We start from the raw sequence: 27,651 nt of genomic DNA on the forward strand, positions 1-27,651 counted from the left end.
GTCAATCATATTTGAAGCAAACACAGTTTCATCAGGAGCAGGTTTCTGTGTACTGCTAACAAATAGACTTTCCATTTTGTAGCATGATGCAGTGTTTACATCTTTTTTTTTTTTTTTTTTTTACTTTGCACCAACTGTGTTTTCCAAGGTCTCAAATTTGGCAGTTTATAATTTCCAGTTGTTACTTTTATTTAAAAGGGGGTTTTATGGACATGCTACAATTTGATATCGCGTAGGTTAATAACTTGATATATTTTTGGAATCAAATGTTTATATGTGCCGTATACTAAGACTATCTGGAGTGCGTCTGCATGCGTCCGCGTGTGTGTCGTCTGGTTGTTTTGTACCAAAAAAAAAAGTGCTGTATTCTTGAGGGTTTGTGGTTTACACTACTATAAGTGCTTATGTACAAATTGGAAATACATTTGAAATGCATTGCTCTTTAAGATGTGCGTCATTTTCCTGCATCTTCTCGAAGCGAGCTTAGAAACCACTTAAGAATTCGCAATCGCTCCAGCATGCAGAACATATATCCTCATGGCACACCACCAACATATAAGCACACTTCATCTGAATCCTAACACCAATAAACAATAAGATGCTCTCTGAATGGGATTCTAAATCAAGATAATATCAGCCTTTCCTACTGTGAAAAACCACTGCACTGATTCTGTGGTTCTTCGAGATGCATCTGGTTGATTATGTGTTCAATGAGTAAATGGTAATTAGATGGCCACTTAACAGCAGATCACAGTGAGGTAAAAGTGTCAGTGTCACTGTATCTGGACCGGGGCATCATCATGCAGCCTGGCCCTGTCTGGACGAATCCCCAGCAACAAACATTTTGGATGCCTCCCTTATCTGACACAACCATTTCAAGTCTTGGAGATGAGTTTGATTAGGTGTGTTTGATTATATCATGTGCTCACATAATTGATAAAGCATTTTAGATCTTGGCAAAACTAAAAAAGTTATTATATAAAAGTCTTTATTTATTATAAAAATACCCACTGAGTTATAATGTTGTGGGGTGAATGAAATTAAGAAATATCTTGATTTTTAGCTGCTTGGCTTATTTTGATGCTTGATTTGGCCTGTTTTACATAATTTTAAGTCATTTGGTGACCCATTAAATGTTTCCTGAGGCCCTCTAGTAGGCCCTGTCCCCCTTGTTAAGAAAAACAGGGCATTAAAAACTATTATTAGGTACTTTTACTGATAAATTAAGATTAAGTCAAACTGATTGTAACTTTTTTTTATTCACATTGAAGCATCCCTTAATCATTAACCCACCCACATGTCATTCCAAACCTGTATGATGTTCTTTTTTTATGTCGAGATATTTAGCAGAATGTTGAAGCTGCTCTTATCCATACAGTGAGAGTGGATGGGGATCAGGGGATGTCAGGCTCCAAAAAACTCAAACAAATACAAATAACAAATAAAAGTATCCTACCTATGCATCTCATTTGCTCTATTGCAAGCCTTTTAGTGCCATATAATTGCTTTGAGTAAAGAACAGTCCAAAAATTAAACTGAAAATTTGACCTGATCTGGCCACAGAAGAAATTGAGTCATACAGGTTCGGAAACAAAATATGGGTAGGTGAATGATAAAAGAAATTCTATTTAAATTCTTAATGAGTGAAACAAACCCTTAAAGCAGTGGTACACAACCAGTGTTTTCCATAAACTGTTTAGACATTGGTGTAGTCAGTGGGGGGGCCTTGTAGTAAAAAAGTTTGAGTAAAAAAAAAAAACACTGCCTTAACACTTTTGTAATTGAAAACTCTATAAAAAACTATGTAAAACTCTATCCATTTATCATCTACTACATGTAAAGTTTCAGCAGAAAAAAAGCCTCCAAGGGTGAACATATGTCGCCAGCTTGGTTCTAAGAAAGAGATGGCACATAAATATAGTTAGAAAGTAGCTACACTAAATTTGAAATGGTTTGTCTCATTCTAAAAATGACATCTCAACATCGCCACCTAGTGGGATTAAGTGGAAACCTTTTCTTTCCCAAACAACTTTAGATTTAAAATTAATTAATAGCCTGAAATGTCCAAGTGAACCTAAAGATTCTGATCCCACTTGTAGACAACCAAAATAATAAACATTTCTTTTCAAACGTACGACTTACTTTCTTCTGTGGAATGTAAAGGATGGTACTCTGAAGAAGTCAAGTCAATTTATTTAGAGCACAACAGTAACACAGCCATTGTTGATCCAAAGTGCTTTACAATAAAAGGTTACCTAAAAATCAACAGAGATCAAAAAATAAAGGGGAAAGATATAAAATATAAAATAAAAGACAAATATGTATATAAAAACACATCAAAAGTTCCGTACACAGCATTACTCATATAAAAGAAGCTGGTTACAAGATCTTAATGACCTAGAGCATAATAACGTCATTTCATATAATTAAATAACAAAAAACAAATGTTAAACTCTAACTATGCTTCCACTATTCGAGCTCACTGACTGGTTTAAAAATGAACCGCCAATTTATCTTAGATATTTTTGCTGCATATGCTACGGGACAACAGCAGTTGTGCCAAGCGGTGCCATGCAGCCAGTTATTTTCTGTTCATTGCCAGTTCATTCAATAAAAACAGTTAACAGTCTAGCTTCTGAGTAAGTTATTAACCCAACAATAGCAGGGTCAGTTAATTTTGTTGCAGTGGGCCGTGCAAACATATGTGTTTGGTTGTGTGGGCCACGAATTGAAAAAGGTTGGGAACCACTGACCTAGAGGTTGTGTATGGCTGGATAAGGTCACAGATTTGATCCGGGATTGACTTATTCAGTGCCTTATATACAATAAAGGACCTTAAAATCAACTCTGAATTTGACAGGGAGCCAGTGCAATGAAGTAAGAACAGGAGTAATATGCTCCCTCTTTTTTGTTCCTGTCAACAATCTGGCTGCCACATTTTAACCGTCTGAGGCTGAAATAGAGTGCTTTGAGGAAGGCCGACATTCAGAGAGTTACAATAGTCTAGCCTTGAAGAGATTAGTGCGTGGATGACAATTTCAAGATCTTTTCGAGAGAGAAAATGTTTTATTTTCGCAACAGATCTGAGGTGGAAGAAGCTACTCTTTACAACTATGTTTACATGCTTATCAAATTATAGTAATGGATCGAAATGGACCCCTAGATTTTTTATATGGAGTTGTAAGTTATCACTAAGGGAGCCTTACCTACTTGTAAGAGTAGTATTGAGTGCAGCGGGGCCTAACAGAAGCACCTCCGTTTTGTAAGTGTTTAGTTGCAAGAAATTGTTAGCCATCCAAGTTCTCACTTCCTCAAAACATGACAAAAGAGGTTGTAAAGAGGAGTCATTTTTGAGTTTGATAGGAAGGTAAAGTTGTAGGTCATCGGCGTAGCAATGATAGTTAATACTATATTTCTGTAGAATGGAGCCTAGGGCAAGCATGTAGATTGAGAACAATCAAGGGCCAAGAATAGAACCCTGAGGAACACCATAAGGGACGGGTGCAGAAGGCAAGGTGAATGACCCAATATTTAGTGGAAATGTCCTACCCTTTAAATAAGAGGTGAACCACTGTAATGCCATGACTTGAACCCCTACTGCATATTGTAGTCGATTCAAGAGGATGTCATGGTCAAGAGTGTCGAAGGGTGCACTCAAATCTAACAGTTTCAAAATGGCATATGACCCTGAATTGATGGACAACAAAAGATCATTCATAACTTTAAGCAAGGCTGACTCTGTACTGTGAAGTGGTCTAAAACCAGATTGGAAATTATCCAGAATATTAAAAGCATCCAGGTAAGAAGTAAACTGTGAAAGCACTGCTTTCTCTAAAACCTTAGAAATAAATGGGTGTTTAGAAATTGGCCGATAGTTACTAAGAACAGATGGATCGAGGTGAGATCTTTTTAAAAGAAAAATACACTTGAAGTCAATGGGAACAGATAATATATGATTACCAAAATACTTCAAAATAGATCATTCACAGAACAATGAGCATCATTCAGCTTTGGAGCAAATTATGACAAAATGTAATTCTCAGCTGAACCAGAGTAAACGATTTTAGAAGGTTGGACTTTCATTCAAACATGATGCTTTTGTACAACGTTTCAGACCATCATCTGCTGATAACAGAGAAACCCAAAAGAGTGAACACTATCAAATCTCTAGTCAAACGATTTAATTTAGCATATTAAAAGCAACAGAAAACAGCTGGCAATACTGACATGACAGCAACATGAAATCAATTTCAACAACACCATCAAACGCTATACTCAAAAGGTTTTCTCTGGACATGAAGATCATCATGTGACTTGTTCAATTGTTCAGCGTCTCTCATTCCTGCCCACGGGGGTCTCTCAGCATGGCAAATATTAGATGTCTCTATCATCCAGCACAGCACATGTCCTGATCACCAGGGAAACCCTCCCATGAGTCTGTCCTATCGCTTCAGATCTGTTCAGTTTGGCTGCTGAGGCAGAAACACCGTCGCCTCAACTATTATGAACGCGCATGTGATTCAGACAGGTGTGGGCATTTTTAAAGCTATGTGCACACACAGGACAGTCAAAGGGAGGCAGTTTCAGATGCACGCGGCTGTGGTTCCTCAGAGTCCCGTCATTGTTGAAGCATTTCCCGCACTGCGCGCAAACGTATGGCTTCTCCCCTGTGTGAATGAGCATGTGCACCTTTAGCCGTGAATAATGGATGAATAGTTTTCCACACTGTGGGCATGCGTTTGTCCCAGGACCTTTGACTCTTCCTCGTCCCCATCCTCTTCCCCTACCCTGCCTGACCTCTCTACTGGATGCCGTGTGACGTAGGGGGTTGACTACAACGTTAGATATACCCAGATGAGAATTGCCAGTAATAGTTTCATTCCTGACTGATCTTGAGTCTGTGTTTTGACGAGCGATGTTGTAGTTGACATGAGCAATGCCTGATTCAGGACTAGAAGTCTTTAACTCAATTTGGCTTATTTTACTGAGAGATAATTGCAAGGTTTTATCCTTTACATTCATACGTTCGGCTGATTGTAGATCAGTGGAATTTGGTATACTGAACACTTTAGGATCAGACTTGTGGTTAATATTGGTAGTAGCTGGTAACTGAGCAGTGCAGTGAGGTAATGGACTGTAGACAGATGTGTTAGCATCGGTGGACTGCGAATCGAGACTTTCAAAAGGCTCTGTTTTCACACCACAAGGAAATTCGTTTAAAGGTGATGTTTCAAAGTCTTTATCTGTGTGAGCCAGTGTGTTTGGTAACTGGACATGGGTTATATCAATGTCTGATTCGGTCATCAGAAGAGAACGGTTGGAGGACTCTTCTAATTTTGTGCTGGTGAGCTGTTCGGTTTGTACCTGGTTCTGATTCTGATAGATCTCTGTAGGCATGGTTTCAGGTTCAGTGCTAGAAGTCCACTGTAGATGCGGTGGTGGAGATGATGGGGCAGGGTCTGAAGTAGCTGGACCTGTAAAAGAGGAAACGTGTGACGAGATCAGGTGGGAAAAATAGTATCCAAGACACTAAACTAAGTCATACTGAAGATTGGTAAATAAACATGTTTTGCCATGATTTGTGTTGCTGTAAGTCAGATTTTACAGAAAATTGTGTAGTGTATGATGTTTGGAGACCTTAAGTCTGATCTTCAGTCGTTTAGTGTATGATGCCTAGTGGTTTAAAATAATAAAAAAACTTAAAAAAATATATATTAAAAAAATTCATGTAGTTTATTCCTGCTTAACTTAACTACATTCTACCGTTCCAGACTCAAACATAGCTTTTTAATACAACTGAATATACAGTTCCAGGCAGAAATTTGAGTGTATGCTTTTATCAAGATCTTTGATTTAAAAGCTTTAATACGAATTCAACAGATTCTAACATTTTCACATTCAAAAATAGTTCTAGATACACGGACAAAGTTGTTTTCTTCAAGTGCCAGTGGTTTAGCATTAAAATTATTCTTTCTAAACAAGCATGGTTTACCTCAATTAATAAATTCTAATTTATTATAAGCATTAACAGACCAATTTATAGTACATTCCTATAAAATGTATATATATTCCTGTAGCTTAAACAGTAGAACATGGCCTAAAACTGCCATTTTATTTGGCTGTAGTACACTATTTTTGTCTAGTTTTAGGTTTAGGCGATACTTTGGTATATATTTACCCCTCCTTTGACAATACTATACCTAGAATAATCCTGAAACTTGTTATGGACATGTCTATATGTAATTTCTCCTGTTCCCCTACGTGAAATACGTTATTTGAAAGTAAATTAAACATTTACATTCACAAACATAACAGTAACTAGATTAGATATTACTAACTTCCCAAACTACATTGACCATGAAGAAACCACCTGTTTCTTTTATTTCGATTTTTATTTTATTATTTTTGTAACAATTTTTTGTAACTTTGTAACATTATTTGATTTGATTATTATTATTCTGTTGTAACTATGGTGTTTTGGCAGAAATGGTAATTTCCCTAAAGACAGTTAATAACGGCTGACAGGACGCGTCATTATTGTCTGTGAAGGGTCAGTGTACCGTTAGACTCGACGAGTTTCTCGATCTTCTTCAGTCTCTGTCTCAGATACTCGTTGTCCTTCTGCACACTGTCCAGCTCTTTCTCATACTGCAGGACAGTCCTGCCGATCATCTCCATGATTTCGTTCAGCGTCGCCTTTAAGCGCTCCGTCAGAAACGTGTTGATGACCTCCAGCTTGGTCATTTTGCTGCTAACTTAGCTCGCTGTTATTTTATTTCGGTGTAACTTACAGTACAGCAGAATGTAAACATAAGCACCTGTGGTCATATGACCATCTATATGTCACAGAAATAAACCGATTCAGCAGTGATCAGCGCCAACCAAAGGATAGGAGTCGAAGGTACAGAAAGAACTGTTTATACTTCTGCTCGTCCTCCTCCTCCTTCTCTTCATCCTTCTTCTTCTCTGGATGGTGGGTTGCAAACCAACTAGACAGATGCAAACACCACCTACAGTCATTGCTCTACCAGTTTGTGGTCAAATATTTAAAATACAGCACTAAGAGAATTATTTAATTCCAGAAGCTTGTAATCCTGTTCATATTTTGTACATCAAATTAATGTTCTACTGTTTCTTTTTCTAACAAATATTACATAGACCCATGTGTTGTTTGTTGAGTGGGGCGTTTAGTCATTCTTAACCCTTTAACTTACACCCCTAAAAAAATATTTAACTTACAATTATTGTAGACATCTAATAAATAGCCTTTTAATTTATTCAAGATTTAAAACTGACATGAGCTGTCAGTCCATGATAAATCTTGGTTTAAATTCTGAGAACTATAGTGCCTTGCAAAAATATTCATACCCCTTTATTTAATTTTATCTAAAAAAAAAATTATTACTTTTTCCCCCACATCATTCTACACTTCATACACTATAATGGCAAAGCTAAATAAATAAATAAAACCAGCTTTTAACATCTTTGCAAATGTATTAACAATAAAACCAACTTATCTGGGACAGTTGAAATTTAGATCAGGAGCATTCATATTGCTTGTAGATGTTACTACACTTCAAGTGAAGTTAACCTGTGGCAAATATAACTGAATGGGTCTGATTTGGAAAAGCTCACATGACTTAATAAAAGGTCTAACAGCTGAAAATGCATATCAGAGCAAAAACCAAGCCCTGAGGTCAAAAGAACTGCCTGTAGAGCTCAGAAACAGGTTTGCATCAAACCACACATCTGGGGAAGAGTTCAGAAAACATTCTGCTGCATTAAAGGTTCACAGATTCATGTAGCCTCCATTATACATGATGGAAGATGTTTGGAACAACCAGGACTCTTCGTAGAGCTGGCCTCCTGGCCAAACTGAGCAACTGATGGAGAAGGGCCTTGGTTAAACTGATGACCAAGAAGCTGATGGTCACTCATGATCATATAAGCACATGGGAGAAACCTAGAGAATGACAAATATCGCAGAAACTCTCCACCAATGGGCTTTATGGCGGTGGCCAAACTCCTCAGTGTAGACACGCTTGGCATTTGCAAAAAAAGCACCTAAATGAAACTCTGACTGTGGGGGAAAAAAAATTCTGGTCTGATGAACCACAATTCCAAGCATCATGCTTGAAGGAAAACCAGTTGTGATCATCACCTGCAGAGGACCATCCCGAAAGTAAAGTGTACCTTTAGCAGCCTCATGCTGTGGGGCTGTTTTTCAGCAGCAGGGACTGAGGGTCTCATCAGAGTAGAAGAAAAGCTCAGTGCACCACAGTTGATAGCCTAAAAGAAAACCCAGTCCAGAGCATTCAGAACCTCAGACTGGGCAGAAGTTTCATCTTCCAACAGGACAATGACACTAAGCACACAGTAAGAGTGGTTTACAGACAACTCTGTGAATGTCCTTGAGTGGCCCAGCCACAGCCTGGGATTGAACCCAATCAAATATTTCTGGAGAAACCTGAAAATGTGCATCTGCCCCCATCCAACATGACAGAGATTTAGAGGTGAAGACACAAGAATGATAGATAATTGCCAAATGATGCCAATCTTGATGCATCATACCCAGAAGCACTTGACGTTGTAAAGGTGCTTCAGTTAAGTGAGTTATGGTTTGAATACTTATGCAATGTACCTATTTAAGTTTTTTTTTTTTTTTTTCTTATAAATTTACAAAGTTGTGACAGTTCTGTTTTTGCATTGTAATTATGGAGTGTAGATTGATGTGGGAAGAAATCAATCATAAACATCATCATAACAAGCAGTTTAACATAAGGCTGCAACATAACAAAACCTGAAATAAATGAAGGGGTATGAATACTTTTGCAAGGCACTGTATTTCATGAATTATTTTCCAATAATAAATATTCTTTTAAATTTATTAGTAGGTCTTGGATACATTTCATAACCTTCAGGGTCCACAAAGATTTAACAAAATATTTAAAAGTCTGTATAATATAAATAACCGTATTTTATATCCTATATGATATGTCCTGTTCAGACATATCAACTGTAACGCATGATTCTGGATAATTATGGTAAATAAACATATCTGCCTTTCTCATATATTTTACTCTGTTTCTGTTCTTTACCCTCTGCCCTATTCACACATTATGGTTTCATCCCTACTTATTCATTGCTTGTTTGACCATATTATCTTATGACTGACCAGCACTGTTCTCCCTTCCCTTTCAAAGTAAGCTCAACTGTATGCTAGAGATGTCAGTTAATGTCATCTTTTTCTTACTTTGTATACTTTGCAAATGTCTGCCTTTCTCACATATGTCCCAGTAGTTCAGCCATTTATTACAACATGGTTGTTGAATCAAACACATTCCTCCTTCCCTGTCTAACTTGACTGTTCAGTTATCATTATCAAAATTAGGTGCTTCCTTAGCCATTTTGTCTGCTTTTTCATTTCCTTGTACCCCAACATGGTTTTACCCACAGAAAGTGTACTCCCACCTTGTATAAAATAACCAGTATTTCTCTGTATATATATCTTCTTCGACATGATTGAAAAGTTTAAAGCTTGAAAGTGATGCCACTGAATCCACTATGGTTGTGTAAGGTCCAGGCACTCGGCTCAAGGGAGGTATCCGGTGCTGGATGAAGGTTTTCTACGTGTTCTGTCTTCAGCGCATAGAGTTATTCAGTGTAGGTTAAACTCAAATCTGACTTAGTATGACCTTGAATTTAGGTTGAAATGCAAATTGGTTGTATGCCTTTTTAATTAGTATTCTTCTGACATTTGATTATTCTAATTGACTCTTTACTTTTTTATTAACTCGTTCATTCGGGTGCTCATGTTGCTAACAAGGATGCAAAGTAATCTACTAGAATCATTAATTACAAAGTTAAACAGAATAAAATCAAATGTAACAATTTATTATGTGTTCTGCATATTCAATTGAAACATATCAAATCATAGCATTATAAAACATCAAATTCTCAAAGTTTAGTCTAAAAGTAAAATATGCATACCTGACCTTAGAAAATACAAAGAAGAGACACACCACACTACGGGCTTTCTGGCTACAGAATCACCCTAATCCTGATGCTGCAATCCTTTAAATACCTCAGACAAAGACAAACATCCCCCGAGATAGAGACAGAAACTAACAATTGGAATTTGAATTCAGGTCCCAGACCAGGATAGTTTACACCTCAATGGGAACAGAAGTTAACTTACAATGAAGACTCTGGAAAACGGCACTCCCATTACAGTAATCAAAATATATCTTAACTCTTAGGAACTGTATATCTACTTTTCTAAGGTTGGGACCATTGTACAAGTCGCCCTGAGACAATTCAAATGACACCAAACATGACTGTAAATATCACTTGCATTAATGTAGAATATTATACTATTGGCAATTCTGAGTGAAACTAAGTGGAGGGAGTGTGATGGTGAGGTGTGAACTGCTAGGTGTGGTGCGTCTCCGATGGCACTGTTACTTATGCAAGAGGGTTTTCAAGAGAGAGTTCAAACGTTAATCATCAGGAAAGTCCTTTGTTTTCTTAGGGAGAAGTCATTCCTCAGTCCAGACGGTCCGGCTCCAGTCTTACAGTTGCCATGGCAATTTATATATATTTTTAATAAGTTTTGTTTGACTGTCTAAAGGTAGAATCCTTGACAACGATGAATGGAGAACCATATTCACCTCAGTTGATTCTCTGATTCTGTAAGTCATAATAATGAGAAACATGATGTATAATAATGGGCATGCATGCATACATTAGTAATTAGCTTATTATTATTGTGAGACACTAGGTCATTATTATGAGGTTTCTCATTAATATGAGAAACCTAGCTATTATTTTTGCCTGTTACCTCAGTTGAGTGAAAACAATGATTTTGTTAGTCATAATAATGAGACGTTCTCATAATTATAATAACTTAGTATTTCATATTGACAGAAAATCTCATAATGATGATTTAGCAAACCATAATAATAAGAAACATTCTTATAATTTAGTATAATTATGTATTATGACTTTCCAGTAATTGAGTTGTTTTTAGAAAGATTTAGAAAAAAAACTTATTATGATTCATGAGTATAATCTCATAATGACTTCACTTCTTATAATAAGAAACTAAGTCATTACGAGAAATTTCCTCATGACTTACAGAATCTTATTTTATTATCTTTTTTTAACCCTTTGATGCACAACATGGGTCTAAAGTGACCTGACTGCTCAGCCAAGCATGAAATAACAGGAAATGAATATGGGTTATTTTTGACCAATGTTGTGCGTTAGAAGGTGTTTTCAAAGCTTGTGCATCAAAGGGTTAAAACTCAGCTCTAGACAGAAAGGGGCAAGTCTTGAGCTTTGTTTACACATGCATAAACTTCCTTTATTTATGTTCCTATATCTATAAATACAAGATTTGGAAGTCGAGTCTCACATAGAAACAACAACAACAAACATCATTCTCAACACACTGTTAAACCATGATTCATTTATTGCAAAAATGACTATAAAAGACAAATCAAGTTCAAAACTTCAAACCTGAACATCTTACATTTTCAGTGGGGTGGTAAAATATTCTGTAAATGACTGTAAAAATTATTAAATCTATTTCTTTTTATAAGTTTTCTTTGAGATTAATCTTGTCCTAGCGAGTATGTACATCCTGTTATTTTGTTAGACTTACAGGCTAAAGATTGTGGCATTTTTCCCCCAACTCTTTCTCTGTAACCATAACCAAGCTTGGATTACTTATTGTAAGCTTACATTTCGGACTTGCCTATCTTAACCCACTCCATTTGATGCAGATTGTGATGAAACAATTTGTTTGAAAACACTTTGGCCATGATGCACAATAGCCAGTGTCCATACTGTCACAGAGTGGTTTTCACACAGTCTTTCTCGTAATTTCTTTCATTCGTCTCTTCTTAGCACTGCCAAAGATTAGCGCATTTCCTGCAGGAATAACACAAAGATAATGTCTGGCTTTCCCCATTTTTATCCTATTACTCGAGCACCGTAAAACTAGTTGAACAGAAAAGACTGTGCCTATATATGTGGATATATAAAATCAGATAACATCAACATTTACCATGTTTCATCCGAAGGTGCTTTAGAAGAGCCGATGTTGTGTATTCTTTGCGACCACGAGATATGACGGCCCTACACATAAGGCACACTGCTTTGCTACAGTCTCCCTCTTTTAGAGAGAAATACTTCCATACGGGGCTTGATTTGGCTATTGTTCTCTTTTGCATTTCACAGCATTTACTGCTACAGTAGGCCCTGTTTGTACATAATATGTTGTGATATGAAACGTGACTGGCATCAAGAGATGAACTGCTATGCTGAGATACCGTGGCTGGAGCTTCGCTGTTAGCACATATTGGCTGGTTTGGATGCTGTGTTCTGTAGATGTCTGAAGCCCCTAAAGGCAAATCTGGACTGTGTGGCGACCAGCTCTGATATGCATCTTCAGTGCTCCCCATTGCATCGCCTGAACACAAGCCGGAGTTCATGAATTCAACTTTGATTTTAGATGGGAAATGACAGTTTGTCATTTCATCCTCAATAGGATTTGTGTCGGTGTGATCGGCACACACATGTGAGCCTTCGTTGTTGCTGCTGCCTTTTAATGGCAAAGCTACAGATTCCCTGTAAGCATCGACAGAGAACTCAGGCTTTTCCGGTTTAATGAAGGGATGTTGTTCATCTAGTCTCTGGCTTTGGTCCTCCTGGATCTCTTCGAACGGTTCTGGCTCCTCATTCTGGCTGCAGATCCATCTGGGCTGCCCAGGGGAGACGGGCTGATAAGACTGCACAGGAGCTGAAAAAACAACAATATAATAACATTTACTTCATGCCGATAAAAACATACTGTTGAACTGAAAATCCACATGAATCTGTAATGTGCACTACACTACATCTTTGATGACATTAGACATAAAGATGAATAGATTTTGTTCCTCTGTTGATCTATTTATTAAAAGCTGGAACAGAATATATTAGATATATTTTTAACAGATCTTTTCTTTCACATTGTGACATACAAATTATTGAAGAAAAAAAATTCTAGTCATTGATTGCTGATTGGATTTTGAGACAATGTGCTCAATAATGCAAGCAGGTGAATGTGAGCTTGCAGTGGCATAGTTAAAGAGGACTAAATGATTGGAGAAGAAAGCATAAGTCTCCAGAGAAAAATAAGTTCACCAGAATATTAAGTAGTAAATATTAAGTAAATTAAATATTAAGTAGTAGTCAGAAATAAAAACGCATGGATTAATGGCTCATAATATCAATTACATGCAAACAGACAGAATATAGATGGGGTCGGTTTCAATTTCATGTCGAGTTTAACATGCCACAGACAGCAGTGAACCTTCATTAGCTATGAGTTATTGTTGTGAAATGGAAATTCTGAAGCATCCGATTGGACAAAAATTGGGCACGCCCACGAGTGCAGGATGAGTCATTAATATTTCTGGTCAGTTTTCCAATTTCGAAATAATTTGATAGTATCTCGGCAAATATTTAAAAGTACACTAGATAAAACTGGATTACACAGGATTAAAAGCAAAAACTATTTTTTAATTAAATGGACTGCTTGACTCTTATATGCATTTTTTTCCACAATATTATTAAGGTCAGTGTTGAGTCATACATCCTCGAATACCGTGTCATCAAAAATAGATACATTTATGAATTATCTCGTGGTCATGAATCAAACATGGACTCGTGACCATAACCAAAACACGCGGACAAATGAGAACATCTGAAGAAAAAATATACAGATCATGTCAAAATACTATGAACAGTTCTAAACCACCCAGAAACATTTATCATATTTTATAGAGATTAATAATATTACCGGTATTGGTTTCTTCACTGAAGCACCCAGTGTCTCGCAACATTTGTTTCAGTCGCTTGTTTTCGCTCCGGATTCGCTCCGTTTCCTCCTCGTACTCCCGAACCGTTCTGCCGACCGTAAAGATGATCTCCTTCACAGCAGCCATCAAGCGCTCGGTCATGAAAGTGTTCAGACAATCCAGTTTAGCCATTCCTCTACTTTATTTCAAGTCGCTGTATTTAAACGATAAATACAGACAATACAGGTACACAGACGAGCGCGTGAAAGTTCCCCTTTAAAACCAAAGCACAAACACATAAGGTTGCGGTGCTAACTGAAGTGACTCTAGCACCCTTCACAGGACAGGAGGAGACAGTTCAGCGTTTACTGTAAAGCTTTTGGCCAAATAACTTCGTCATCCTATAAGCTATGTTCAGTCTTAGTTTCACTCTCACCCACATCATCTTGATCAAAACACTCTTATCTCTTGGTACAAGTAACAAGAAACCAAGTTCTCTGTGGGGCAATCGTTCAGTTTAATCACAATACACTGATGAATAAAAATTTTGTAGAAATGATGTTAAAATAATTTAGCTTTTTGCTTTTCAATTGAAAGTATGGATATTAAGCAAAAAGTCTTATCTAGCCAAATCCATCAGAATAAAAAAAATGTAACAAAGGAGATCAGGAGATTTTGTCATTAAGCCACAACATTCATAAACCTGCTTTATTACTCAGATATTTTACTGAAACCAGTATCCTGAAACTTGTTACAAGCAATTAAAACATCACATTTAGCCTTTGCTGATTTTATAGTTGTTTGTACAATATGATCAAGTGACATCAGACTTGTGTATATATTTTTATATTAAGTTATATTTCAAATAAATGCTGTTCTTTTGAACTTTTGAAATGTCTCGTGATTTACAAAAAAAATAAATAAAAAGAAACATTAAGCAGCACAACTGTTTTCATCATTGATGGAGTTTGAAGTATGAAGTTTCTTGAGCACAAAATCATCATATAAGAATAATTTCCGAAGGTTCATGTGAAACTGAAGACTGAAGTAAAGGAATAAATGTCTAATCTCATCTGTAATGGAGATACCAAAAAAGACCAATATACTCTTCGATTCCTCTAACTTTTTTATTCTCAATCTGAAGTTAATGATTAAACATACACTATGATCTGTACAATAGAGTGGGCTAAAATTAATCAATCCATAAAAGTAATGAATCCATCAGATTGAAATAACATTGTAAAACATTTACATTAAAAAAAACATAACACTAATATGTAAACAATAACTTCTAGCGATCTGTGTCATGGTCTTTGACTGAACGGTGTTCTGCTTTCCCCCAATGGAACTCTCTCAGCTCGGTGTCTGAAACAAAAACATCTTCTGTCAAAAAAAGTTACAAGCTTTAAAAGATGGACAAGAAATACGTATTGTGTATTTTGTTGCTTTTTAGGTTTGCATGAAAAGCAGTAACTATTTACCTTGCCTTGTGTCTGTAACTTTCCCCCCAGTGTCTCCTGTAACAGCATTTGGTAAATCCTCAAGACTGTTTGTTGCTGGCTGGTAATAAAACAAGGATGTTAATTCCATCCTCTTATATCAGAACCAAGTATTGTTGAGGCAAAAACTCTCTTTACCTCTATACTAGCTTCATCCCTTACTGACGTCTCTTCATCTTGAATTGATCTCTTTGCTCTTTTCGGTTTTCCCTGGTCTGGTGTGTCCCCTTGAAGACAGACAGAAACCCCTTCGACAGTTCATGCAAAGCTCTGATTTTGATGAATTTCATAAAGGTAAAAAATACAACACAAACAAATGTAATACATACATATGTTAACAACTCAAGTGGAATAAACTCACCATGGTAAGCAAATTTGTGCTTTAAAAGTCGATACTTCTGGATGAAGCCCACATTACACTGATGGCACCAGAATGGCCTCTCACCTGTGTGGAAATAAAAATAATAAAAAAAGTGACCGAGCATAAATAATGATTCTGGCCTTTGGCACTGTGGCTATTTTTCTACTATGTGCAACATGTGATCATGTGCGTATTCAAAATGAATTTTGCACACACTGACCAGTGTGAGTGTATTCATGTCTTCGCAGCGTGTATGGACTGCCAAAAGTTGCCTTACAGTGCTGGCAGACATGTTGTTTTGAGTTGAACATCTCTCCTTCACCCAGCAAGTCATCATCCATGAGCAGTGACTACACAAATGAGGAGAAAACCACACCACTGTGTATCCTTTAGTCATTGAAAATATTGGCTAAATACTGGAACTTCACAGTTCTGCTCAGGTGTTAACATGTATCAGACAAAGTACAAAGTCCAGAATAAGTTATTTAACAATGATATTTACCCGATTATGGACACGTGAGCGCGTCTTCTTCCTCCTCTTCTTCCCTGTTGTACGAGTTTGGACTTTCACTCTACTCTTGGGTGTGTCATTACACACAGTTTGGGCATTTTGAGGTGGACTGAAATCATCAAGTGGATCATCATTTCTGAGAACGTCGTATTCTGGGTGAGGACCGATGGAGCTTGTGCACGATCTTGGTGTCATAGCACTTTCTTGATCAACATCACACTTATAGTCTGTGGATTCTTGACCAGTGCTTGGATTGAGAGAATTATATGACTCCAATTCGTAACCTACTTCATTTTCCGGAGAACGTCTGAATTGTAAAATGGCACCCTCTGCCTGTCTATTGTTTCTAAACTCCTCATTTGGACTTGAGATGTCTGTTTGTTCATAGCAGCTGAGGTCTGGAAGGGCTTCACAGAGGGTATTTAGGCAATGAAAACCTGATGGTTTTATATCAGCATCAATCGCTTCTGAACTAGAGGGGGAAATAAGGATAGAGGTTGGAGGAATGGGTCCAGCATTAGGAAGCATTTCACCACAGCTAGCGCCAGCACTTAGAGTAGACTTGCCCTTACACTGCTCTAAATGTGAAACAAAAGACTTCTTGTTAAATAACCCTAAACAGTAGATGCAATAAACTCGATCATCAAATGAACAACTCGATGCAAACTTCCCGAATGGTTTTGAATCTTGTTTACTACTTTGAACCACATTCGTGTTGTATAGAACATTTCCCCTAGTTTGTAGAAGGTTCAGATGTTGTCTCCTTTCTTGTGAGCTCTTGTCAAAAGTGAGAGCTTTAGCCACCTCTGGTTCATTAGGATGAACTGTCTGAAGATGATCCATCATTCGATGATGTGGCTGCTTGCAGTAACAGCAGCGATGTGTCTTGAATACACTGGAGTTGTCATCAGTGGAATTGGTGTGGCATTCAGGATCCTGCAAAGAAGGAATAATAACAAAAGAGCATAATAAATTAAATAATATACTTATTCAAAATTCTTTGTATTGTCAGTTTTTGAATATTAGCACTAAAAATTGGCACTTTTCATTATGTACATTACGATAGCAGAATTCAATCAAAAGTGAGCACTAAAAACTTGCTTAACAAAAACAAACAAACTTAAAAAAACACTTACAAAAATTAAAAACCTGGGAATGAGAACTTGGACAACTTTTCTTTGACTTCTTTCAGACAGCTGATCTGGGAGACTCTTTCTCTTCTGCTCGCTTGTCACTGATATGCTTTTGTCATGTTGAACTTCAACAGCACAAACATTGCCATTCTCATCAGTGATCTTCAAGGTCTTCGGATTTGATTTCTTGAATTGAAAGAATTGAGCTGAATTCTAGATCCGCTGTAGGTCGATTCCCACTTCTGCCAACATCTGTTCTTTCAATACTTTCAGGCTGCTTACACTGGGTTTGTTCAGTGGTACAGCTATTAGGATCTGGAGTGTGACTTTCAGTTTCTGGATGGACATCAGAGACCATGAAGATGTTCCTTTCTACATCTGAATCTTGGGTTTGCTCGGTCTCATTGGTGATCAAGAATGTGTCATCAAACAAAGCTAGATTAAGAGTACATTTTGATTCTGGATAAGTGTTTAAGGATGCAGTACTTGAAGGAACTTTTGGTTTTGAAGAGAGCTGAAGGTTGTCACAACACCCAGTATCACAAAAAAGAATAACCATCAGGTTCTAGATCACAAGACACTTCTGAATCTGAAGAAAATGATTGGCTCACAAGTTGGTTAGGATCCGTTTGCTTTATAAGGGACTGCTGAAGAACATTGCAACCAGAGTTTGAAATAGGAAGGGCTGGAACTGTAGATTCTATGACTGGTGTTGTTTGACAGGAATCTAGCAAGGGTGGATCTATTATCTCCACATCAGGGTTCCGTGATGTATTAAAAGAAGATTCCAAGTGAGCAGGATTTCTTGCAGAACCCTGGCAAAAATCAAGAACAGATGGTTCTAATAATTGTGCATCAAGATCAACTTGAGCTATGATGTTGTCAATGTTAGAAACAGTGGGCAGAACTCTGGCAAGAGTCAAGATTAAGAGGACTTGAGGGTTTCGGATCACAAATCAGTTTGGGGATGATATGACACTAAATTATCGCCGCATATATCCTAGTTTCTGGAAAAAAAGGCAACTGCCTAAATCTGAGAGAAATGATAAAGGAGCCTAAGTTGGCTCTAAAGGTCTGTAGATGCTGATAGCTTCTGAAGCAAGGTTTTCCAATTCTGCATCAAAAGCTTCCTGAGTTTTGCTGGATTCTTTGTTGTGCTTACATATAAAAACGTGCTCCTGAAATTTGTTCCATTTATAAGACTCCTGGCAAAAAAAAGCAATGCAGTGAACAATGTCTTCATCAAAATCCATTTTAGAATGTCTAGGATGGTTGAAGTTCTTTTTAATAGAAAACTGTTCAACAATGGGTTTCCTTTCTCTATAGTCTTTGTCAAGACTTAAAGCTTTCACCACTTCAGGTTCTCTTACATGAACACACTCTAGGTGCAGTTCTAGCTTTCTACATGCCTTCCCACAAAACTGTCAATACAGTGCTTGCATTACTATTTTTGTGTCCTCCACTGCTCACTGCAGTCATGCATCCACTGTCAGAGGTTTTATGGGACGTGAGAAAGTCTGAGGGCATTTCGGATTCTTCAAAACTTTTCACAAATAACTCATTGGTTTTCACATTTTGTACAGAAGGTTCATTCATCCCTGAGATATCAGAGTTGTCAGCTGAATCGTCCAGAACCTATTCTGACATCTGACAGTTAAAATTTTTACAAGAAAACAGTGTAATTAAATATAAATTGAGATTTCTCTGTTGAAGTATTTACATAACTCTTTACATTTCTAGAAGCTGATTGAGAACCGATTTGCTTTTGAGTCCATATTTACTTGGAGTCCGTATTATTTTTCAATCTGCTACTATTGCACAGCTGGTTTTTCAGACCCAGTTTCTTATTTTTTCTCTCACTGCTACTGCCAGTCTCCATGTCTAGCAGTTTCTTGTCTACATTAACATCCGACAGAGATTCTGGACGAGCAAATACCGTATCAGATGTTTGACATGACATTCTCTCCTTTGAACTCATGGGCATGTCCTCTGTTTGTCTAATGGCAGTAGAGGCCATCTGGTCTCTGCCTGGGTCAGTTGAGATATGATGTGAGGCACCATCAATGGATTTGGTAGAGTCAGTTGCATCTGGAGCTGGAAAGTTGGAGTCGCTGGAGGGATTTTTGCCAGGTGTGCCCACCACATCTAATTGATCAATTTGAATGATAGGAGCAGAGGCAGTTTTCTTTTTATCTAAACCTTTGGAGGGAGTCAACACATCTTCATCCAAATCGTCTTCAATATCGGAGAGGACAACACAAACTAATTTTGTGTCAACGTTCTTCTTCATGGTGCCAGAACCAGTTTCCTTGAAAAAAGATTGAAACACGCTTTTTTGTGGCATTACGGTTAATTTCATCGCAGAAATGTTCTTACAATCGCACTTCCAATCACACTTTCTTCTTCCACATTCAGACGGAGCTTTTTTTTCAGCAGCAGTTCTTTCATCTGGTTGCTCTAGGTCATCATCTATTACTATACATGGTACCTGGTCTCTGGCTGTGTTTTCTGAAACACCAGGAAAATTAACGTTGCAGTCGCCTTTTTGTTGACTCTTTGTGTTATTTACCTCAGAGGATTCAAAGGCCAGTGTGCCCCCAATGTTGTCATGCTCTACTTCTGGATCACGCTGTGGAGATCCAACCTTCACACAGACTATTTCTGTCTCATTGTAGCATATTTCAGGCTTGTTTTGGATGCCATGACCAGAGAACTCCACTGGCAATGTGCAAAGATTGGAATCCGCGATTTTATCTTTCACAGCATCCACCATTTCATCACCAACCCGTGCTGAGGTTTTTTCATGACCAGAGCCACTACTTTTCTCAGAGCAACCTGATTTTGAGTCCGCTCCCCCAGGCACTGAGCTCCAGTACTTGCATGCTGTCATAATTGGTTGTAGGACGATCCTGGGCTGCATATTGAAGTGGCTCATGATGTCACTGACCAGCTTGGTTTTGGTTCTTTGATTACTCTTGTAAGAGGTGGTAGGCTGCTCAATAGCTTTCCTGCTTGCGAGAGCTCCAGACACTGCACGGGTTGCACTTCTCTTCAGATGTGCAGATCCGTCCTTATTCAAGGTCTCTTCACTCCCAGATTCTTCGGACTCATCACTTTTGTCCCCCGAAGGCTGCAGTGGGGGAAAGCGACAATCAACCATACGTATAAGGACTTAAACAACAGTCTTTAGGGTCAGCACTACCCAGGATTCAATGCACAAACAATTCTTCTTTTTTCCCCAAGATATGAAACTGGATTAAACTAGCAGTCAAAAAAAGTTTGAGCACATAGTCTTTCCTACCTCCTGATTATGGATTTTCGGGCGTCGGCCCCTTTTCAGGTCACCATAAAAACGTTTCTTGCGCTGCCGATAGGCGTACGGTTTCTCTCCACAGTGAATCTGCATATGCATCAACAGCCGCATTTCCCAAGCAAAAACTTTGCCACAAAATGGGCATGGTAGTGGCCCTTGCCCTCTGGTTCTGCTTTTCCGTAACGTGTCTTTGTTTGGGGACCCATGAGGCGTCTGCTGAAGGGGTACGAAAAAATTATTTTAAAACACATTTAATGTAGTAATATAAAAAATGAGGGCCTTTTACAAAAATGATTTATACAAGTTAAGATTTTAGGTGTAAAATACAATACCTTGTATTATGTATCATCTCAATCTAAATTGACAGATACAAGTTGGAACATAATAGTGCTTTCAGAAAGGCATTACTAACTTTGCAGATTCCTATATTAGAATTTACAAGATCAATACACAAATAAACATCCTTTAGTAAACAGAAGTAAACGCACTGAAGTTGTGAGATTTTTGTTTTAAAGTATTGGCTGTATTATCAAGTAAATTTGGTATCAGCAGTTATTTATTATTAGTTCGTTATCATTTACACTTCAATGTGAAAATCAAAAGGCACCCATATAATAGACTAACCCACATTCATTTTTCTATTATTCCATGTACAAGTTTATTTCCAGTTCCTTGTTTTCTATGCCTTTTATTAGTTTCTGTTTGTTTGTCTTAGCATCAACAGCTCGTTCATGATGGTCACGTCTAATTGTGCATCGTTTCCTTCAATTTCTTAATTCTGGTTCTATTGATTTCGAAAGATTTTCAAGATCCTTATCATTAAACAAATCTGGCTTTTCTGTTTTTGTGATTTAAAACAATGCAATGCGGAGGTATATTTGGATCATTCTTCAGGGTTTTGTAAAGAACACGTACCGTAGTATTTGTTTTTTTGTTACTTGCTGACAGCTCATCATCAAGCCTCTTTTTTCCCTCCCATTTCCTTTTTTCTTTTTCCTTAAGCTCCGTTTCCATTTTAGTTTGCACTCGTCTTCTTTTCTTTTCATCCTTAAGCATATATCCTACATGTTTCTTTGAGTGCTTCTTTAGCTTCTTCTCCAGAGCAAAGTCTTTGCCACATATTTTGCATGAGAACCTCCTCTTCAGATATTTAGTGCTTGATGTCCCACAGTCAGAGCCTGAGATGTCCTTTGATTGCTCAGAAGCGCTCTCCGACTCATCTAAGGCCGTATTAGGAAGATCTGCACTTTCTTCATCCTCATCTTTTGTGAATGCTGGCACATCAACACCCAGGATGGACCCATCATCACTTGTTTGACGTAGTTTATTCTTGACCTTTCTCAATCCTTTAGTTTTCTGGCTATTCAGTATCATCTTCTTGGTGACTTGCCGTTTCTGAGTTTTGCGCTTACGTAATCGCTTACCGATCAATAAAAAAGGAATGTAAGTTATTATACATAAATAAAAGTAAAAAAAATGATCAGCGTATCGGTAAAGTATCTATTAAAGGGGTCATCGGATGCCCATCTTCCACATGTCCACTGAGTGGATTTTTATCATGATATGTTTTTCATTATAGACTTTATCATTATTCACATCATTACTGTGTACACACATTTCAGACAACTCTATACACACAAGACCATTGTGTAGTACACATTTCAGTTCATGTAAAAGTTCATTTGCATCCAATGACCCCTTTAACATTTGCATAAATGGTTAAAAATCTGAAAACCAACCTTGGTGGCCAGCTGTTGAGACCTTGTACGGCCACTGCCATACACGTTCAAGTAATCACTCCTATTCCTTAGTTCCCCATGCTGACTGCGAATGTGTGGCTCCAGCCATCCTTCACGAGTAAACACTTTATCACAATGCGGGCAGGCATGTTTTTTCTTGACCTTCTTCACCTTCTGTACTTCTGTAGTTTTAGGCACGGCCACAGTTGTTTCTTCTTTAATCCGCTAAGAGGAATATACAAAACTTTATAGAAACACAATAATGCGAATGATCATACATCCAGATCATATTTATACAATGTGTGAGTAGGTACCTCAGTCTTGATTTGCAGACTTCTGCGTAATAAAACCTTTTTGGTGTTATGGGACCTCATGTGGACACGATACCAGCCAGCATGTAAGAAGACCTTGCCACACTCTGGACATTGGAGCTTACGTTTGTCAGCAACTTTGGCCTCCTTCTCCACATCATTTTTTCTTTGCCTCTGAAAGACATGCAAGTCCATTTAACAAAGAGAGAAGCATGAAAAAACATACGCAGTGAGCTTCAAACATATTACACCCTGGATATGAAAGTGGATGAATAATGTCTGTATTTTTATATAGACGTCATTCCCAGTAAACAGCATATTCAAATTCAAAAGTGCCAAATTCAGTGCACTGATACTGTTGGACAATGAATGGCATTTAAACTCTACAGTACATTTATTCCAAGATAACACGGCATTACAAAAATTTCAAATATATGACTATATTAAAGTAAACCACCTGCAGAAAAGACTCAAATTCATGGATTCATTTCAAACTAATTTTATTAATATATACATATTTATATATATATACACAACTGGTTTATATAAAGAAAAGAAAAAAACACTTTGTGATTTTCTAATTTGTATATACACATATAAACATCCAAATATATTACATATTTACAAAGTTCCACTGGATGGTTCTTCGGGTATCAAAACCGGTTTTATTTCACCACCTCCCTCTACAAAGCACAGTTCTGGCTCAAAACGCTCTAATTTAATTGGAGGTGTGTCCAAAGTGTTGATCCGCATATTAACTGGTGGACCGAACCCTTTTGCCTCTAAATAAGCACGTCGATGGTTTACTTTAAGATGAGACCATAAATTAGATGTGTTCTTCCGACCAGCCATGTTGGACCCCCGGCTAACTCTGGCTGAACATGCATGGCAGAAGACTTCACCATATGCATCTTTTGAAAAGTAGTCCCAAACTTTGCTAAAACAGCGGTTTGGAACAAATTCCACCTGTGAAGCAATAAGGAAAATACATGCATAAGCTTTGTGTCACACTTTAGTGATACTTTTTTTGCATTCAAGTTTTTTTTAATATGATAAAACACTGAATGCATTCAGATAATTGTAGGTATGGCTTTAACTGAAATGCAGTGATGAAAGCCGGCCTAGAAAATGAACTTCAACTAAGCAAACAGTTACTAATAATGGACTTAATATAAATAAAAGACAATTTAATTGTCAAATTATCTGACATTTTCTTCAACTCACTGGTGATACTGGTCTTTTAATAGAATTGAATATTCTTTAAAATTCCTTAACTATTTTCTTGCAAACGACCTTTTAAGAATTCCATAATATCACATGATACAGTTTTTTTTTTTAAATAAAGCCATCATAAAAATCCAGCTTATTTAATACTAGAGGTTCTTAGGTTGGCCGAGAGATATCCAAAAAAGGTTGAAAAGCCCTCATTTAAAAATCTCTAAAAGAGCACAGATTGGGAAATTAAAAACAGACACCAGCTGAATAACCTGCCATATATTGCAACTACAATAAACAGTGCATCAGTCTAATCTACTGCTCTCAGTCAGTCTTCAGATAAATGTAATAATTGATCTACCTTCCCTACCTGCACACGGGATAGTTTGTACTGACAAATGCATTTCAGTTAAATAATAATAAAAAACTAATAATAATAATAATAATTTAGCTTTTTTTCTTTTCATGCAACAGACTACTAGAATGAAGTAGCAGTTGATGAAATGCTTATTATAGTACATTATCTTTGTTCTTCAATTCATCTTTAGATAAACCTATGATCTACTCATCTAGACAAAAAATGATCACAGATGAGCTAGCTACATCTGATGTTTCCAGAGTTATGTTATGCTCATAGGTTGCATTCACTGTTTTTTTTTAACTAGTGGTGCAGCAACCCCACATAACATCTCCGGTAACGGTACTTTTTTTATTATTACTTTTTAAGCCACTTATCAACTCTTGTTTTCATAACTCTAAATTTTGGCCTCAGACTCACCGTTAAATCAGCATCTGCTTCAGTGGTTGCTTTCTTGTTCTCTTCGTAGATTGGTTGTAGCTGTATGAGTGTGTTTAGTTCATCCTAAGATACATGCTTACTATCTCAGGATAGCACTTGGGGCTTACTATACAGAAGTCATTCTACTCATTACTTTGTCAAAGGACAGCAAAAAAAAGGTTTGTGTACATTTGTTATTATCATCGGCCGTTGAAAACCCCATATTGGTCAACCACTACTCCAAAATGTGCACTATGCGTTATATATTTTTTGACTCTCTTCCTACTTTATTGACTCTTATTGCATCAAATAACATTATGTGTCAATGAATATCACACCAAATATTCAGAATAGTGGTTGATTTATATAACTTTTTTTTTTCCCCCAGATTAGTTTATTTTCTCCCCATTCTATCTGTTTACATCCTTAAGAGGTGCTTATGTGTGAAGGAAAGAAAATCTCTATTTATGCATATCTACACCCATATTACTTATGACACTAGAGAACGTGCAGTACCTTGGGTAATTTCCTTTTCACATCCACTATCTCCTGAGTTCCTGACTGAGCTCGGGCGGGCAGGTTGATAAGAGCTGTGACTGAGTGGGTCTTCATGTGCAAGGCTAACTGACAGGGCCGAGCAAACACCCGTTGAGGGCAATGAGGGCACCGACACATCTGGTTAACAACTCCTCTTTTTTTGCGCCGTTTCTGCACAGGGGGGGTAATTCTGTTTTCTGGTTCTTTATCACTGTTGTTGTGGTCACTCTCAGGCTCTTCTTCACTCCTGTTCATCTGCTCAGAGCCATCGGACAGATCGTCCACAGTTTCTCTTGACAGCTGTGTGTGGGGAAACAACACAAGGTACTGGAATATCCTTTAATGTCCTCATTTCACATTTAGAAAAGTTCATTCATGTCCTGTATAGTAAGATATTTTAAAATGATACTTTAAAATACGATATTCAAATTCTATACTATTTTGTCTGAAATGTAATCTATCGAATTAGTAAATTAAATGTGAAAAAGTTAAAGGTGGGTTTGATTTTTAATACCAGAATGCTTCTGAAATGCATTCATGACGATAAGACAATGTGCATTAAAAAGTAAAAAATGGGTCAGATTTGATGTCATGTCGACTTTAATCGTGCTGCCGTTTACCTGAGAGAGCCTGTGCAGCTTCCTCTTTTTCTTGTTGTCACCGTAGAAGCATTCCTTGCGCCGGCGGTACGCATAAGGCCTCTCGGTGGAATGAATGCGCATATGAATCATCAGCCTCTGTTTACTTGCAAAGACTTTACCGCAGTCTGGACAGGCAAAGGACATCCTCTGCCTTCTGTTCTGTCCCCTCCAATGCCGGACCCTGCTGGGACCTGACGTCGGATCAAAGTCCAGAGGGGCCATGTAACTTTGGGCAGAGTCCCAGGTCATGCTGTCCACCAGGCCATAGGCAATGCCTGCGCCTGTCCCGGCATTGTCAGGTCCCTGATCAATGCTTTGAGGTAATGTGCCGACGCTGCACAGGGGGATTTCAGTCGACTCTGTTTTGATCACAAGAGCTTCTGATCCCGGTCCACATCCAATGTTGACAGTTCCCTCATCTTGCCGGGATGGACTGGCCTCGTCTGTGGTGGAAAGCGTAACAGTTTCTGATGGGCCTAAAAATTAAAAAATAAACAAATAAACAAAGTGCAACAATTTGATGAGAAAAAGTGTGATTTCGGTTTATGCATAACTGAGTATCTGCAGGTAAAATGTGCTGGTTTAAATCAAAAGGAAATGCAAGTTAATGGTCGGTTGTGTCGTATGATGCGTTTATGCGTTTCTTCCTGTGGACTCTAGAGGGGGCAGCTCTAATCTGCGTGCTCCCTGGACGTTTTGGAGCGAAAACATCGCACAGACAATTTACAGATCAGTGTTTACTTTGGCCTAATGCGGTTGCTAGTATAGTTCAGATAACAAATATTTATAACTTCCTTTATAAGGAAGCGCAAATGCTTAATGCACTGATGATCTCACCAAAACAAAGTCCACGGCCGTGCATTTAATGTAGAACACAAAACTATGTAGCAACTAGCAACCAAATAAATGTTTGGAGAAAACTCCCCTCGTGGCTATTATCAAGAAGTGCTATCTGTCCTGCGCAGTGTTTTGCATTAATAACGACATTACTGCATCGTGCTACCTGGCCAGTCGGCTCGGTTTGCCCCCTCCATCCACCGGAGCCTCCGTCTCAGGACCTCGTTTTCTTTCCGTGCTCGGATCGTCTCTTCCTCGTACTCCAGCACCGTCCCGCCGACCATCTCCATGATCTGCTCCACCGCCGCCATCAGGCGCTCGTTCAGCGCGCGGTGCAGGAGCTGCAGCTTAGTCATTTTGTGTTTATTTTTTATCTTTTTCCAGCAGTTACATTCAACAGCAAACACAAACCACTGAAAGAGCTCGCTATCCCCGTTGCAAGAACAGTTGCAGTTCTCTTCCAAATTTCGAAGGCAGCCGGAAACTGTTGACTGCCCCCTACCGCACTGGAGGAACGCTGCAGAGCAAACAGAGGAAGCCGACACAAAATGTCCAACAAAATGGTAGCAAAAGTTGTGTATATACACAGATGAACGCGGTTTTTAAAGTATTTAAGTATCGATAAAAATAAGTATACAATTTAACAGTCTTGTGGGGACCCATCATCACAGTGCCCAACGTTTTCTGGTTGTCTCTCCCAATGATGAACCTACAAAAATGTACAATATACCATCATAATGACCACAGTGTCCACCAAATGACTGTAGTAACTTAAATTATATTTACTCATTTAAAACCGTAAAAAAAAAAAAAACTGAAATATTCTAAAAGCTTTAAAAATGCTGTTTGAAAAAAACATTAATAAAGGTTTGCACTAGTAACTGTAGGGGAATTTACAGTTGAAACCCAAGGACCATGTGTTGAATGAA

General features: G+C 37.8%; 3 protein-coding genes across 11 annotated transcripts; all 3 read right to left on the minus strand.

Moving 5' to 3' along the window:
* Positions 1–4,166: 4,166 nt before the first annotated feature.
* Positions 4,167–7,012, minus strand: LOC113046885 (zinc finger protein 239-like). Its single transcript, XM_026207966.1, has 2 exons — positions 6,561–7,012; positions 4,167–5,474 (listed from the first exon to the last, which is right to left on the minus strand). Exons 1-2 carry the CDS (start codon positions 6,742–6,744, stop codon positions 4,495–4,497), a joined length of 1,164 nt encoding a protein of 387 aa, XP_026063751.1. The 5' UTR covers positions 6,745–7,012; the 3' UTR covers positions 4,167–4,494.
* Positions 7,013–11,455: 4,443 nt separating this feature from the next.
* Positions 11,456–14,336, minus strand: si:dkey-93n13.2 (uncharacterized). The gene is made up of 3 exons (XM_026207977.1): positions 13,850–14,336; positions 12,071–12,805; positions 11,456–11,934 (listed from the first exon to the last, which is right to left on the minus strand). Exons 1-3 carry the CDS (start codon positions 14,037–14,039, stop codon positions 11,867–11,869), a joined length of 993 nt encoding a protein of 330 aa, XP_026063762.1. The 5' UTR covers positions 14,040–14,336; the 3' UTR covers positions 11,456–11,866.
* A 619-nt stretch (positions 14,337–14,955) lies between these two features.
* LOC113046886 (uncharacterized) lies at positions 14,956–27,222 on the minus strand. Of its 9 annotated transcripts, none has more exons than XM_026207970.1 (14): positions 26,889–27,222; positions 25,865–26,361; positions 25,224–25,544; positions 22,718–22,888; positions 22,404–22,628; positions 21,580–22,083; positions 20,653–20,880; positions 17,368–20,481; positions 16,210–17,154; positions 15,928–16,057; positions 15,708–15,791; positions 15,485–15,573; positions 15,329–15,407; positions 14,956–15,212 (listed from the first exon to the last, which is right to left on the minus strand). In XM_026207970.1, exons 1-8 carry the CDS (start codon positions 27,076–27,078, stop codon positions 19,129–19,131), a joined length of 3,489 nt encoding a protein of 1,162 aa, XP_026063755.1. In that variant the 5' UTR covers positions 27,079–27,222; the 3' UTR covers positions 14,956–15,212; positions 15,329–15,407; positions 15,485–15,573; positions 15,708–15,791; positions 15,928–16,057; positions 16,210–17,154; positions 17,368–19,128. The 9 variants fall into 9 exon arrangements, with proteins under 9 accessions (XP_026063755.1, XP_026063758.1, XP_026063760.1 ...); XM_026207973.1 differs by having other exon boundaries at positions 15,985–16,057; positions 17,355–20,481; XM_026207975.1 differs by having other exon boundaries at positions 15,485–15,616; positions 15,985–16,057; positions 17,355–20,481.
* Positions 27,223–27,651: the final 429 nt, after the last annotated feature.

The sequence above is a fragment of the Carassius auratus genome, chromosome 28 (genome assembly GCF_003368295.1).
Source record: "Carassius auratus strain Wakin chromosome 28, ASM336829v1, whole genome shotgun sequence".
Classification (NCBI taxonomy): domain Eukaryota; kingdom Metazoa; phylum Chordata; class Actinopteri; order Cypriniformes; family Cyprinidae; genus Carassius; species Carassius auratus.

Bases quoted from the DNA above. Each gene is read 5' to 3' on its own strand.
- LOC113046885 (XM_026207966.1), bottom strand. From the start codon at position 6,744: ATGACCAAGCTGGAGGTCATCAACACGTTTCTGACGGAGCGCTTAAAG. The intron at 5,475-6,560 runs GTACACTGACCC...CCTCTTTTACAG, and splicing joins GAAACTCGTCGAGTCTAACG to GTCCAGCTACTTCAGACCCT.
- si:dkey-93n13.2 (XM_026207977.1), bottom strand. From the start codon at position 14,039: ATGGCTAAACTGGATTGTCTGAACACTTTCATGACCGAGCGCTTGATG. The intron at 12,806-13,849 runs GTAATATTATTA...TTGTTTTTTCAG, and splicing joins CAGTGAAGAAACCAATACCG to CTCCTGTGCAGTCTTATCAG. The intron at 11,935-12,070 runs GTAAATGTTGAT...TTATTCCTGCAG, and splicing joins GCACCTTCGGATGAAACATG to GAAATGCGCTAATCTTTGGC.
- LOC113046886 (XM_026207970.1), bottom strand. From the start codon at position 27,078: ATGACTAAGCTGCAGCTCCTGCACCGCGCGCTGAACGAGCGCCTGATG. The intron at 25,545-25,864 runs GTAAACGGCAGC...CCCCACACACAG, and splicing joins AGCTGCACAGGCTCTCTCAG to CTGTCAAGAGAAACTGTGGA. The intron at 20,881-21,579 runs GTACGTGTTCTT...GTACCCCTTCAG, and splicing joins ACAAAAAAACAAATACTACG to CAGACGCCTCATGGGTCCCC.